The 13,686-nt window shown below is 41.5% G+C and overlaps 1 protein-coding gene across 2 annotated transcripts in view; it reads right to left on the bottom strand.

Moving 5' to 3' along the window:
• Positions 1 to 13,686, bottom strand: part of LOC132395499 (protein DBF4 homolog A-like) — an 81,807-nt gene that overhangs the window by 58,086 nt on the left and 10,035 nt on the right. For both annotated transcript variants that reach the window (XM_059972211.1, XM_059972210.1), the window contains exons 2-4: positions 8,770 to 8,853; positions 4,383 to 4,552; positions 527 to 721 (exon numbers count right to left, since the gene is read on the bottom strand). In XM_059972211.1, coding sequence (XP_059828194.1) covers positions 527 to 721; positions 4,383 to 4,552; positions 8,770 to 8,803 — 399 coding nt within the window. In that variant the 5' untranslated portion in view covers positions 8,804 to 8,853. The remainder of the gene's footprint in view (positions 1 to 526; positions 722 to 4,382; positions 4,553 to 8,769; positions 8,854 to 13,686) is intronic.

Below are 13,686 nucleotides of genomic sequence, written 5' to 3' on the forward strand. Positions count from 1 at the left end.
TGAAGTGACTTGCATTGAAGATTGTGACCTAACTGAAGATGGTGTAAGGTTTTAAAGCTCTTTGAATGACCAATAAAATTGGAGACTGAACAATGCAAGGAGTTATTAGGGCAGATGTTCAATAAATTGGTCATCTTGAAACCATGATCAACAATGTAGTGATTCAACCCACTAGTGATCAAATGATCAGAACATTGTAGAGGTAGAGAGATGGAAAATCATGGTAAGGTCTGAAAATAGAAATAAAAATGTTATAATTATGCTGAGATATTCAACACTGCAAAATCTGAGCTTGCGAATGTGTAGGTAATTCTATTTTAATACTCCAAACTATGTACTAATCTTATCCTTTTATAATTGTAATTGATTTACCACAAATAAATTTTCTTAAATTAGAAATACACTTTAAATATTGCTTCCTAAAACAACAAACTTGTGATACACAATTCTTTAAATTTTGCCTGAGCAAACATTTCATTCATACTATTACATTTACTCTATTTGAGGACCTATAACCTGTACATACCGTTTCCAATGTTCTATGAGAACTTCCTTCATTGCTTTCTCGCCGACTACTAGGATGAGGAGACGTGTTAACAGTGTTCGGAACTGAATCTGGGCTTGGGACTGGAGAATTTTTGCCAGGCGTTTGGGCAAATTTGGCCTCACTTCTATTAGATATGATGTAATTAATATCTTTGCTAAGAAACTTTTCTATTGTCTGTATTAAAATAAAACAAGAGAAAAAGGCATTAGAAAAAGCCCTATTAAAATTAAAATGCACAAAAGTATATTCCATATAATTTATTTTGTATGGAGGTGGGGTGGTAGGTGAGGACAAGGGGAACTCTATCCCGAGAGGGGTGGTGGGCAGATGGGGTGAGGGCAGATGCGCGGGAAATGGGAGAGATGCGTTTGAGAGCAGAGCTGATGGTGGAAGAAGGGAAGCCCCTTTGTTTAAAAAAGGAAGACATCTCCTTCATCCTGGAATGAAACCTTATATACAACACCTTATATACTGGCTGGGTAGCCTCCAACCTGATGCCATGAACATTGACTTCTCTAACTTCTGTTAATGCCCCTCCTCCCCTTCTTACCCCATCCCTGACATATTTAGTTGTTTGCCTGTTCTCCATCTCCCTCTGGTGCTTCCCCCCCACCCTTTTCTTTCTCCTGAGGCCTCCCATTCCACGATCCTTTCCCTTCTCCAGCTCTGTATCACTTTCACCAATCACCTTTCCAGCTCTTAGCTTCATCCCATCCCCTCCGGTCTTCTCCTATCATTTCTCATTTCCCCCTCCCCCCACTACCTTCAAATCTCTTACTATCTTTCCTTTCAGTTAGTCCTGACAAAGGGTCTCTGCCCGAAACGTCGACAGTGCTTCTCCTTATAGGTGTTGCCTGGCTTGCTGTGTTCCACCAGCATTTTGTGAGAAGAATGAACAGCCAGTTGGGATGGGATGGATCTTTAATGATGTTACAAGCGTGCCATAAGCATTGAAAATTGTAGATTGTCTGCAGGTCCAGTAGCTGAGTCTCAGTGACATTCTGAGCCACCCTAATCATCCGTCAGACTGCTTTGTAATCTGCCTTACTGCATGCAGGTAGAGTACCACATTGTCAATCCATATGTCAGTACACTCACTCTTGCACATCGATAAAACTTGGTCAGCAATTTTTGGGGCAGATTAGCTCTCCTTAAGCTCCTCAGGTAGTATAATCACTGTTGTTCCTTTCCTACTATCCAGATTGTGTTGACAGACCAAGAGAGCTCCTTGGTGATGTTCATCCCCAAAACCTTGAAACTGGAGACCCTTTCCACCACCTCATCATTTAAAAATAGTGGAGGTTGTTCAGGACCTCTTGTCTTCCTGAAGTCAATTATAATTTGTCTTCTTGATGTTGAGTGATAGGTTGTGGCTCCTGTACCTATTAGATAATTTCAGCACCTCCTCTCTACGTGCAGATTCATAGTTGTTTGTGATTAGGTTAATCATAGTTGCATTGCCTGCAAATTTGATGACTGAGTTTGTAGAATGAGCAGGAGTGCAGTCATAGGTGAAGAGAGTAGCGAAGTGGGCTCAGTACACAGCCCTGTGGGCACCGGTGTTCATGCAGGTTGATGTGCACTTGCCTAGTTTCATCATCTGGGTATAATTAGTGAGGAAGTCCAAGATCCAACTACAGGTTGATGTGCCAAGACCTAGATTGTGGAGCTTGACAAGTCAGCACATTTGGTAGTACAGTGTCAAAAGCCAAGCTGTTATCAATGCAAAATATCCTGACATAGGTGTCTTTGCACAGGTATTCCAATTCAAGACAGCAGGAAGAGTGATAGAAATGGCATCTTCAGTTGATCTATTCGCCTTATAGGCAAACTGGTGCTGGTCCAAGATAGATGGAATTATGTTCTTGATGTGGGACATGACCAATCTTTCCAAGCACTTGGCAACTATGGGAATGAGTGCCACCTGTCTGTAGTCATTAAGACACGTTGCCACTGACATCTTAGAGATTGGTATAACGGTTGCTTTTTGAAGCATGCCAGATCCGTAGCCTGGGACGATGAGAGGTTGTAAATACCTGTCAGAACTTCTGCCAGCTGGTCGGCACATTCCCTGAGGACCCAACAGGGTATGCCGCTTGGCACTGCTGCTTGGTGTACGTTGACATTACAGAGCACATACCTGTAATGTATATTCAATCTCAGCGCAGTTCCTCCACCCAATGTTAAGGCTCTCATCACTGGTTCATTATTGCCCTTATCGAAACTCTATATGGCAAAACGTCTTGTTCTCTCCACATTTCCAAATCTGCCAACTAAGATATATTGATTTCTAATATTTCCTGGTTCTAATGAAAGATCATTAATCTGAAATGTTAATTGCACAGATACTGCCCGACTTGTTGAGTATTTTCCATATGCCTGCCCTCACCCCATCCTCCCACAACCCCACCAGGGATAGGGTGACTCTTGTCGTCACCTACCACCCCACTAGCCTCTGCATCTGAACATAATTCTCCATAACTTCCACCACCTCCAAATGGATCTACCACCAAGCACGTCTTTCCCCACCCCCCCCATTTTCTGCTCTCCGCAGAGATAGTTCCTTACATGACTCCCTTGTCCATTCACATTTCCCCACTGATCTCCCTCCGGGCACTTATCTTTGCAAGCAGAACAAGTGCTACAATTACCCCTACACCTCCTCACTCATTACCATTCAGGGCCCTAAATAGCCCTTCCAGGTGGGGTGACATTGGGACCATCTATTGTATCCAGTGCTCCCTGTGTGGCCTCCTGTAAGACCTGATATAAATTAAGAGACCGCTTCCCCAAGCACCTATGCCCCGTCCGCCAGAAAAAGAGGGCTTTCCCAGTGGCCTCCCATTTTAATTCCACTTTCCATTCCCATCCCGACAAGTCCATCCATGGCCTCCTTTACTGTTGCAAGGAGACTACACTCAGATTGGAGTGTAGCCTCATTCCATCTGGGTAGCCTCCAACCTGATGGCATAAATATCAATTTCTCAAACTTCCGCTAATGTCTCACTAACCCCCCACCACTTCTCTGTTCTCCATTCCCCTCTCTCACCTCTTCTCTTAGCCTGCCCATCGCCTCCCTAGTGCTTCTGCCCCTTTTTCTTTCTTCCATGGCCTTCAGTCCTCTCCTATTAAATTCCTCCATCACCACCCTCGTATCTCTTTCACCAATCAACTTCCCAGCTCTTCATCTCTACTCCCCCCTCCCAGTTTCAGCTATCACATTGTGTTTCTTCCTTCCCCTCTCCCCATCCTTTTACTGATTCCTCATCTTTTATCCCCAGTCCTACTGAAGAGTCTTGGCCGGAAACTCGACTGTACTCTTTTCCATAGATGCCGCCTGGCCTGCTCAGTTCCTCCAACATTTTGTGTGTGGTGATGAGTAATCCCAACATTTTTTTTTATATTTCAGATGTCCAAAGTCTGCAGATTCTTGTTTTCAGTTAAAAACAGATGTTGGTCAAGGCCTCATGTAAAGCTATCAAGAATGCCAGAAAAAAGACACTTTATATTTAGCAGAATGAATACCAGTTACACTTGGATATTAGCCCTGAAATCAGACTGATTTCAAAACAAAATATCGTAAGTGTATAGCCAACACGAACAAGCAATGCAATGGGAATTATTTTCTTAAAAAAATCACACTAATTTCATCTCTCTTGCTTGCCATGAATAAAAACTTGCTTTACTCAAAAAAAACCTCAAATTACTTTACTTACTAATAGAAAAGTAGCATTATAATTTACAGAACAAGCTAAGAGGTAGTATATATAGGTAAGGGTGTTAAAGATTGCAATCAATTCTATAAAAGTAATTATTTTTTAAATTATGAACTTACCCCTCCTAGATCTTGTAAATCCTTTTCTAAGTTTTCTGTATGCTTATTAGAAGGCAGGTCAAGATAAAAAATTTTTCCAGTAAAAGGCTTCACTTTGACGTCCACTACTTTATTACCGCCCCGCTGTAATACTTTTAGTGTTCCTTTACTTCTTCCCGATATTCCATGTGCTGTGATAATATACAACAAATTATATAATTACATTTGTTTTAATACAAATTGCAGTTTTAAAAATACACTAACACTAAACTGTAACAAGATATAGACCCGTGCTGTGAATCCCATCACTGGTGCCAAAGAAGAGAGCTTATTATTTCAGGAGAGATTTCATATAGCCAAAGAAGTTTGTATTTTTCAGAGCACATTTCTGAAAATCTCAGAAGAAGCAGAGAAAAAGTTAATTTGCCATGGTTTCACAAATTAATGGATGGAGAACAATAACTTAAAAATAAGAGAGAATATAGTTTTTCATAAGTGAAAGTAAATTTTAATGGTTTCAAAGATTACTGACAAGCCTTTAACTTATTTACACCCCCCCCCCCCCAACCAACAAGACATACAAGAACAATATATAACGCATCTGATTATTCTGGTACAGTAGAGGACCAAAGGGATTTTGCAGTTTTAGTAAATTTATTAAAAGTTGGCCAACAGAAAAAGAACGGCAATCACAGTTCAAATTTTCATTTGCCTTTTTTTTACCTTGGATTGGGTGAGAGATGCAAGAACAAAGAAGTGAATGACTGCTTTAGTCCTGATTAAAGCCCATGTGTGATAAATTAAATATGAGGGCATTGATCCAATTGAGATATTTAAAATTCTAAAAGATTTGTAAAAAGTAGATATTAAGAAATTATTTCATCTGCGGAAGCAGCCAAAAAGGAGGAATAATTTTAAAACCAGAAAGAAATCAGGTATTCACTTTTCTTCTGCACAGTGCAAGAAAATTGCAACTCTCCCAGGAACACATGATTATTAGGCCAATTAGTACAGAGAAAAGGTGTTCTTGGGGAACATTAGCATGATTTGGATTGAACTTAGAAATGAGAAATGAATGATATCTTTGATGTGACACAAGCCCTCCTTAGTATGCAGCAGGAATTAGAGGAGTGGGCATTTTGGGAATCTGAGATGAGTGTAGGGTTAATTAAGCTCTAGGTTATCCCCAGATATATCAGTGTTCTGTTCCTATAAACTGTTTGTAGCCCAAAGAGTTTGCACACTAAAAAGCAACCACAAACCTAATTCCCATCTGGCAGATGCCTGGAACCCTGCAACAACTGGCAAGTCTATACTGCCAGAATCCTAAATGTTCATTCATATATACTGGAAGGGAAACAGGATTTATTTGCATTTGGATAGGCAAATGCTGAGTAGGGATAATCATCTTAGTTTAGTCTTCTTTAGAAATTGTAATTCCTACTGCATTGTTTATTAGCGATAGTCACCATGAATCCCATTCATTCTAATCTTCTGGATTAGTCCACTAGGAGGGTCTTTGTCAAATACATCAATAAAATCCACAGAATCAATAGCCACTGCCCTACCCTCACCAATCACCTTTGTCATCTCTTCAAAAATCTCAAGTTTGTAAGACATAACCATCCCCATACACAGACAAGCTGCCTATCCTAAAATGTGACTAAATCCTATCCCTAAAAATCATCTTATTCCCAACGCAACATGATTATTTAGAATTCATGGTCAAGGAAGATCCTAGAATATCGTAGAAACACAGTTGCAAACTGACAGAGATGAGAGATTAGTTTTATTTGTCACATATACATCAAAACATATGGCAAAATGCATCATTCACATTAAGACCCGCAAGTGCCACCATGCTTCTGGCACTAACAAAGCATGCCTTCAACTCACTAACGCTTAACTGAATGTCTGAATGAGTGTGGGATGAAACTTAAGCACCAGGAGGAAACACATATAGTCATACAGACATAAAAACTCCTTACAGACAGCAATGGGAACCAAATCACAATCTCGCAATGTAAAGCAATTACGCCAATTGCTATGCTACCGTGCCACCCATTTATTATTTGTTGACTACCCAAATGCAAATCAATCTTGTCTCCCTTCTGGCAATGTTTACATTTGAATAAGCATTTGAGAGAAGCCAGTCTATTACTGATGTTTTGACAAAGGAAGACAGTGATTTCTCCTAAAAATTCTTAAAACCATTTTTACATGGACAACATTCAGACTAGAATGTTAGGGTATCATTCTGAGTTGAAAATGAGTTAACTTGCTGATAAACAAATCAATGACTGAAGATAGTTTATTATTAATTAATAATTAATCATCTTATTACCATTTTAATTGGCAACTATATCAAAATTCGACAGCTAAGGTTATGGCATAGTATCATAGTAGTTAGTATAATGCTATTACAACACCAGCAACACCGGTTCAATTCTACTGATATCTGTAACGAGATTGTACATTCTTCCCATAACTATGAGGATTTCCCCAAGATGCTCCGGTTTCCACCCACATTCCAAAGCCATATGGGTTAGTAGGTTAATTGGTCACATGGGTGCAATTGGGTGGCAAGGGTTCATTGGGCTGGAAGGGCCTTATACCATGCTCATAGTGCTAAAAGGGTCTCTCTAAATAAAAATGAATAAATGCCTCACAACATATTAAATAAACACTCGTGGAACTCAGCAGGTCGGGAGATCAGAATCAGGTTTATTATCATTGGCATGTGATGTGAATTTGTTAACTCAACAGCAGTTGAATGTAATACATAATCTAGCAGAGAAAAAAATAAATAAAATAAAAATAATAATAAACAAGTAAATCAATTATGTATATTGAATAGATTTTTAAAATGTGCAAAAACAGAAATTATATTTAAAAAAAAGTGAGGTAGTGTCCAAAGATTCAATGTCCATCTAGGAATTGGATGGCAGAGGAGAAGAAGCTGTTCCTGAATCGCTGAGCGTGTGCTTTCAGGCTTCGGTATCTCCTACCTCATGGTAACAGTGAGAAAAGGGCATGACCTGGGTGCTGGAGGTCCTTAATAATGGACGCTGCCTTTCTGAGACATCACTCCCTAAAGATGTCCTGAGTATTTTGTAGGCTAGTACTCAAGATGGAGCTGACTAGATTTACAACCTTCTGCAGCTTCTTTTGGCCATGTGCAGTAGCCCTTCCATATCAGACAGTGATGCAGCCTGTCAGAATGTTCTCCATGGTCCAACTATAGAAGTTAGTGCATTTGTCTTGCCAAATCTCTTCAAGCCCTAATAAAATATAACCGCTATCTTGCCTTCTTCATAACTACATTGATATGTTGGGACCAGGTTAGATCCTCAGAGATCTTGACACCCAGGAACTTGAAGCTGCTCACTGTCTCCACCTCTGATCCCTCTATGAGGATTGGTATGTGTTCCCTCATCTTGCCCTTCCTGAAGTCCACAATCAGCTCGTTCGTCTTACTGACGTTGAATGCCAGGTTGTTGCTGTGGCACCGTTCCACTAGTTGGCATATCTCACTCCTGTACATCCTCTCCTCATCACCTGAGATTCCACCAACAATGGTTTTAACATCAGAAAATTTATAGATGGTATTTGAGCAATGCCTAGCCACCCAGTCATGTGTATACAGAGAGTAGAGCAGTGGGCTAAGCACACACCCAGTGCGCCAGTGTTGATCGTCAGCGAGGAGGACATGTTATCACCAATCCGCACAGACTGTGGTCTTCTGGTTAGGAAGTCGAGAATCCAATTGTAGAGGAAAGTACAGAGGCCCAGGTTCTGCAACTTCTCAATCAGGATTGTGGGAATTACGGTATTAAATACTGAGTTACAGTCGATGAACAGCATCTTGACGTCATTTTGATGTAGGTATTTGTGTTGTCCAGGTGCTATTCCACACCTTCACTTCGGGAAGTCTGATCACCTAGCTATACTTCTACTCCCTGAGTATAGGCAGAGAATGAAGACAGCAGCACCAACAGTGAAGACCAAGAAGGTATGGACAAGGGAAGCATAAGGGTGCCAACAGGATTGATTTGAATCGGTGGACTGGACTGTATTCAGGGATTCATTTTTGAACCTGGGTGAGTATGCTGCAGTTGTTAGATGATATACACAGCTGATGTTTGGGACTGAGATTGCTAGATGGAGATTGTTTATATCTAATCAAATGCTGTTTAGTGTAAATCAGTGTCATGGATTTGCCTATACATGGATTTTAACGTTATATCTTTGTGAACTACTAAAAAAAAGACTTTACATTAAGACACATTCAAGATGGTTGCATCTTATTAATAGCACTGCCACAATGTTTCCTTCCCAAAAATATAATTATATCAAAATATTGCACATTTGAAAGATTATGATACCCAGCCAAGAATATGCTACTTACCATGTGATAGTAATCTGTTAGTGCGAGGTTTCATTTTCAAGAAAAAATCACATTCTTCCTACACCATTTCTGTTCTTGAAGTATCTAATGAGGATTAAACAGATAACTAATTAAGAACTATTTGATATATTATTCATGCAATTAACTGAGGATCACTTAACATCAACATATAATACATCAGCTATTTCTTCAATAATGACCACAAAAAGTATCCTATTAAGCAGAGATTAATTCCAATCTTGTTCTAGATACAAAAACGAAGTTTGAAACATAGTACTAATTTTCAGCCTATTTTAAAAAACAAGGAAGTGGCAGAACAGTGGGGTTTTAGCTAAGAAATCCACCATCTCTTCCTTTTTATCAGATGCTTACTCATCCAATAAGCTCTATCCATTATTTTACTTTGCAGAATATCAAAATTCCATATAGAAAAGCCCTTCACTATTTAATATATTTATAGAAATTTTTTGTTCTTGCCATTGCCTTTAACTTGCCTAAAAAAGCACAAATTCTGCTTTAATTCACTACTTTCCACAGTATTAAGCACATATGTAAAGCCTTCTTTTATCCTTGAACCTCATGAGACAGAAACCCCAGGATCAAGTTTTGTCAACTATTAAAGTATATACTCTAGGTTTTAAACCATAGAACCTTAGAATCATAGAACATTACAGCATAGAAACAGGCCTTTTGGCCCTTCTTGGCTGTGCCGAACCATTTTTTCTGCCTAGTCCCACAGAACTGGCCCATATCCCTCCAAACCCCTCTCATCCATATACCTAAGTTTTTCTTAAATGTCAAAAGTGAGCCTGCATTCACCACTTCATCTGGCAGCTCATTCCACACTCCCACCACTCTCTGTGTGAAGAAGCCCCCTCCCAATGTTCCCTTTAAACTTTTCCCCCTTCACCCTTAACCCATGATCTCTGTTTTTTTTCTCCCCTAGCCTCAGTGGAAAAAGCCTGCTTGCATTCCCTCTATCTACACCCATCACAATTTTATATACCTCTATCAAATCACCTCTCATTCTCCTACGCTCCAGGGAATAAAGTCCTAACCTATTCAACCTTTCTCTGTATCTCAGTTTCTCAAGTCCCTGCAACATCTTTGTAAACCTTCTCTGCACTCTCTCAACCTTATTAATATCCTTCTTGTAATTAGGTGACCAAAACTGTACACAATACTCCAAATTCGGTCTCACCAATGTCTTATACAACCTCACCATTACATTCCAACTCTTATACTCAATACTTTGATTTATAAAGGCCAATGTACCAAAAGCTCTCTTTACGACCCTATCCACCTGTGACACCACTTTTAGAGAATCATGTATCTGTACTCCCAGATCGACGGTTCCCACCGGCCGTGCTTGGGCCAGTAGCATCGGCGGTTCCCACCGGCCACGCTGCGGGCCAGTACCATCGACGGTTCCCACCGGCCACGCTGCGGGCCAGTAGCATCGACGGTTCCCACCGGCCACGCTGCGGGCCAGTACCATCGGCGGTTCCCACCGGCCACGCTGCGGGCCAGTACCATCGGCGGTTCCCACCGGCCACGCTGCGGGCCAGTAGCATCGACGGTTCCCACCGGCCACGCTGCGGGCCAGTACCATCGGCGGTTCCCACCGGCCACGCTGCGGGCCAGTACCATCGGCGGTTCCCACCGGCCACGCTGCGGGCCAGTACCATCGGCGGTTCCCACCGGCCACGCTGCGGGCCAGTAGCATCGACGGTTCCCACCGGCCACGCTGCGGGCCAGTACCATCGACGGTTCCCACCGGCCACGCTGCGGGCCAGTACCATCGACGGTTCCCACCGGCCACGCTGCGGGCCAGTAGCATCGAAGGTTCCCGCCGGCCACGCTGCGGGCCAGTAGCATCGACGGTTCCCACCGGCCACGCTGCGGGCCAGTAGCATCGACGGTTCCCACCGGCCACGCTGCGGGCCAGTAGCATCGACGGTTCCCACCGGCCACGCTGCGGGCCAGTAGCATCGACGGTTCCCACCGGCCACGCTGCGGGCCAGTACCATCTGCGGTTCCCACCGGCCACGCTGCAGGCCAGTACCATCGGCGGTTCCCACCGGCCGCACAAAGGTATTACGGCATTTAAGCCACTGATGACCTTGCGTGGGTTCAAGTTCAACAGTGGCCGTGACAGGGAATGAGGAAAAGTGCAACTGACTTACATTGTTTCCTCGTGGCCCGGTGGTTGATGACCACTGAAGTACACTGTAGTGAGGGGAACTATGCGCATGCACGCTGGGCAGAAAGAATGGAACTAAAACCCCACAACCCAGAAACAATCTCTCAACAGTATTTGTGTATTTATTTTTCTTTTTTTTTTGGGATCCGCTGGGAAAGTCTCAAAGATCTCAAATATTCCATATTTCAAAATATGCAGATATAGATTCCCCATTTCTTACTTATTGTTCTTTACGCTGTTGGCATTTAGAGCAGCAATGAAGACCCTGTATCTCTGTGTTTCCATACAGTCGCACACAGATATAGGATTTTTCATCAAGTTAGGGTTGTTAGCCTGAGTTGAACCCCCAAACCTAGAGGATCAATGAACCACTCTTAGTCTGGACTCTATCCTTCGATTTGTTTGGTATGGGTGATCGTACCAAGAGCCAAAGCACAAGGTGCTGTCTCCAGCCAACATTGCTCTCCGGGTCATGAGGCACACAAGCCTCCAATCCCTACAACAAGGTTGGGATCAGCTTGGAGGTGTGGTACTTCTAAAGGTAAACTGAGGGCACTTTCTGTGTCAATACATGATACAAAAGGTAGACAGGGTAGCCCAAAAGGCTTGTAAGATGCTGCCCTTAATAATAACAAGACTGTGTTAAAATTGGATAAAATACTTGTACAGCCACAGCTTGAGTATTATGTACTAGAAAGATTTTAGAGACCTTGAATGACGTTGGAAGGAGTAGAAAATTAGGAAAGTGAGGAAAGACTGGATGGGTGAGGGTTGTCTTTTCTGAAAAAGGGAAGGTCAAATGGAAACAATATAAAATCTTAATGAGCCTAGACTGAATCGTTTGTGGACTACAGGAAGAATGACAACAGGCTAACCCCTAGTGACATAAATGAATCTGGAGCTGAAATGGTAAACAGCTTTAAGTTCTTCAGCATACACATCACCAAGGATCTCACATTGTCTGTACATATTGGCTATATGATGAAAAAAGCACAACAGCGCCTCTTTCACCTCAGACAGCTGAAGAAGTTTGGCATGAGTCCCCAAAGCCTAAGGACTTTCTACAGGGGCACAATTGAGAGCATCCTGCCTGGCTGCATCACTGCCTGCTAAGGGAATAGGACTCCGCAGAGAGTGGTGCAGACAGCCCAGGGAATCTGTAGTTGTAAACTTCCCACTATTCAGGACATTTTCAGAGAGAGGTACATAAAAAGGGTGCGGAGTCAAGTCAACCCATCCACAAGCTGCTACTATCAGGAAACAGTATTGCAACACTAAAGCCAGGACCAACAGGCTCCAGGACAGCTTCTCCCACCAGGCCATCAGACTGATTAATTCACGCTGATAAAATAATATTTCTATGCTATATTTATGGTCCTGTTGGACATACTATTTATTATAAATTACTATAAATTGCACATTTAGACGGAGATATAACACGAAGATTTCAACTCCTCATGTATGTGAAGGATATAAGAAATAGAGTCAATTCAATTCAATTAATAAGAACAACTTATAGCCTTTAACTGAGGGACCACGAGGAAATGATTTTAAAATTATTCATAGAAAAATAAGAGAAAATGAATCCAGACCTTGGAACTCACTGTTTGAAAGGATACAAAGGCAGAAACACATTTAAAAAGTACTTGGATAAATATTTGAAAAGCCATGTGCTGGGGCTCATGTTGAAAAATGGATTAGATAGGGTCGCTGTCTTTTAAACCAGTGCAGCTATCTTTGACCCAATGGCCTTCTTCTGTGCCAAAACCTTTCTATGATATGGGAAATAAGATGACCAATTGATCCTGCATCTACTAGATTCTTAACTACCCCCTACATGGCCTAGCAAACTACTATTTGCAGCAATCTAGCCTCTGTTCAGTATTCAATCAACCTTCTCAGGGCAGATGAACACTATAATAAGGGCAGTTTGCCCATGATGACCAAAGCTCAAGTCTATTTTTAAACTTTCTGAATTTGAAATCTGCTAGAGTACAACATTTGCACATGGCCATGATACAGATTAAAAATTCACTAACAGACAATTGAGATTGGGTGAATTTAGTCACACCTCTATTTATTTTTCAGATCAAGTCAATGTTTAAAAATAAATTTGCTGAGCTCAGGGACCGAAAAAAAAAACAAATCTCATCACATTTTGATATTTGTCACCCCACCATGCAAGTATCAACCAGTTACAAAGTAAACAGATCTACTATGATCAAAGTTCAAAGTAAATTTAATATCCAGTATGTATATGTTATCACATACTAACTTGAGATTCGTTTTTTTGCAGGCATTTGCAGGGTGGAAAAAGAAATACAGTGAACTAACAAAAACTATACATGAACAAAGATAATCAACATGCAAAAGACAAACTGTGCAAATAAAAAAAAAGAAAACATGAGCTGTAAAGAATCTTTGAAAATAAGTCAGTAGGTTATAGAATGAGCTCAGAGTAGTTGATAATTGAAGTTATCAAATCTAGTTTAGGAGCCTGATAGTTGTAAGGAATAACTGTTCCTGACCCTGGTGACATGGAACCTAAGGCTTCTCTGCTTCCTTCATGAAGGTAGTAGAGAGAAGAGGGTGTGGCCTGGATGGTGGGATAATGAATGCTGCTTTATTTGCGGCAGTGCTCCATGTATGTGTACAGTCGGCCCTCCTTATCCGCGGATTCCGCATGCGCGGATTCAACCAACCTCGGATCAGGA

The sequence above is a fragment of the Hypanus sabinus genome, chromosome 6 (genome assembly GCF_030144855.1).
Source record: "Hypanus sabinus isolate sHypSab1 chromosome 6, sHypSab1.hap1, whole genome shotgun sequence".
Taxonomy (NCBI): domain Eukaryota; kingdom Metazoa; phylum Chordata; class Chondrichthyes; order Myliobatiformes; family Dasyatidae; genus Hypanus; species Hypanus sabinus.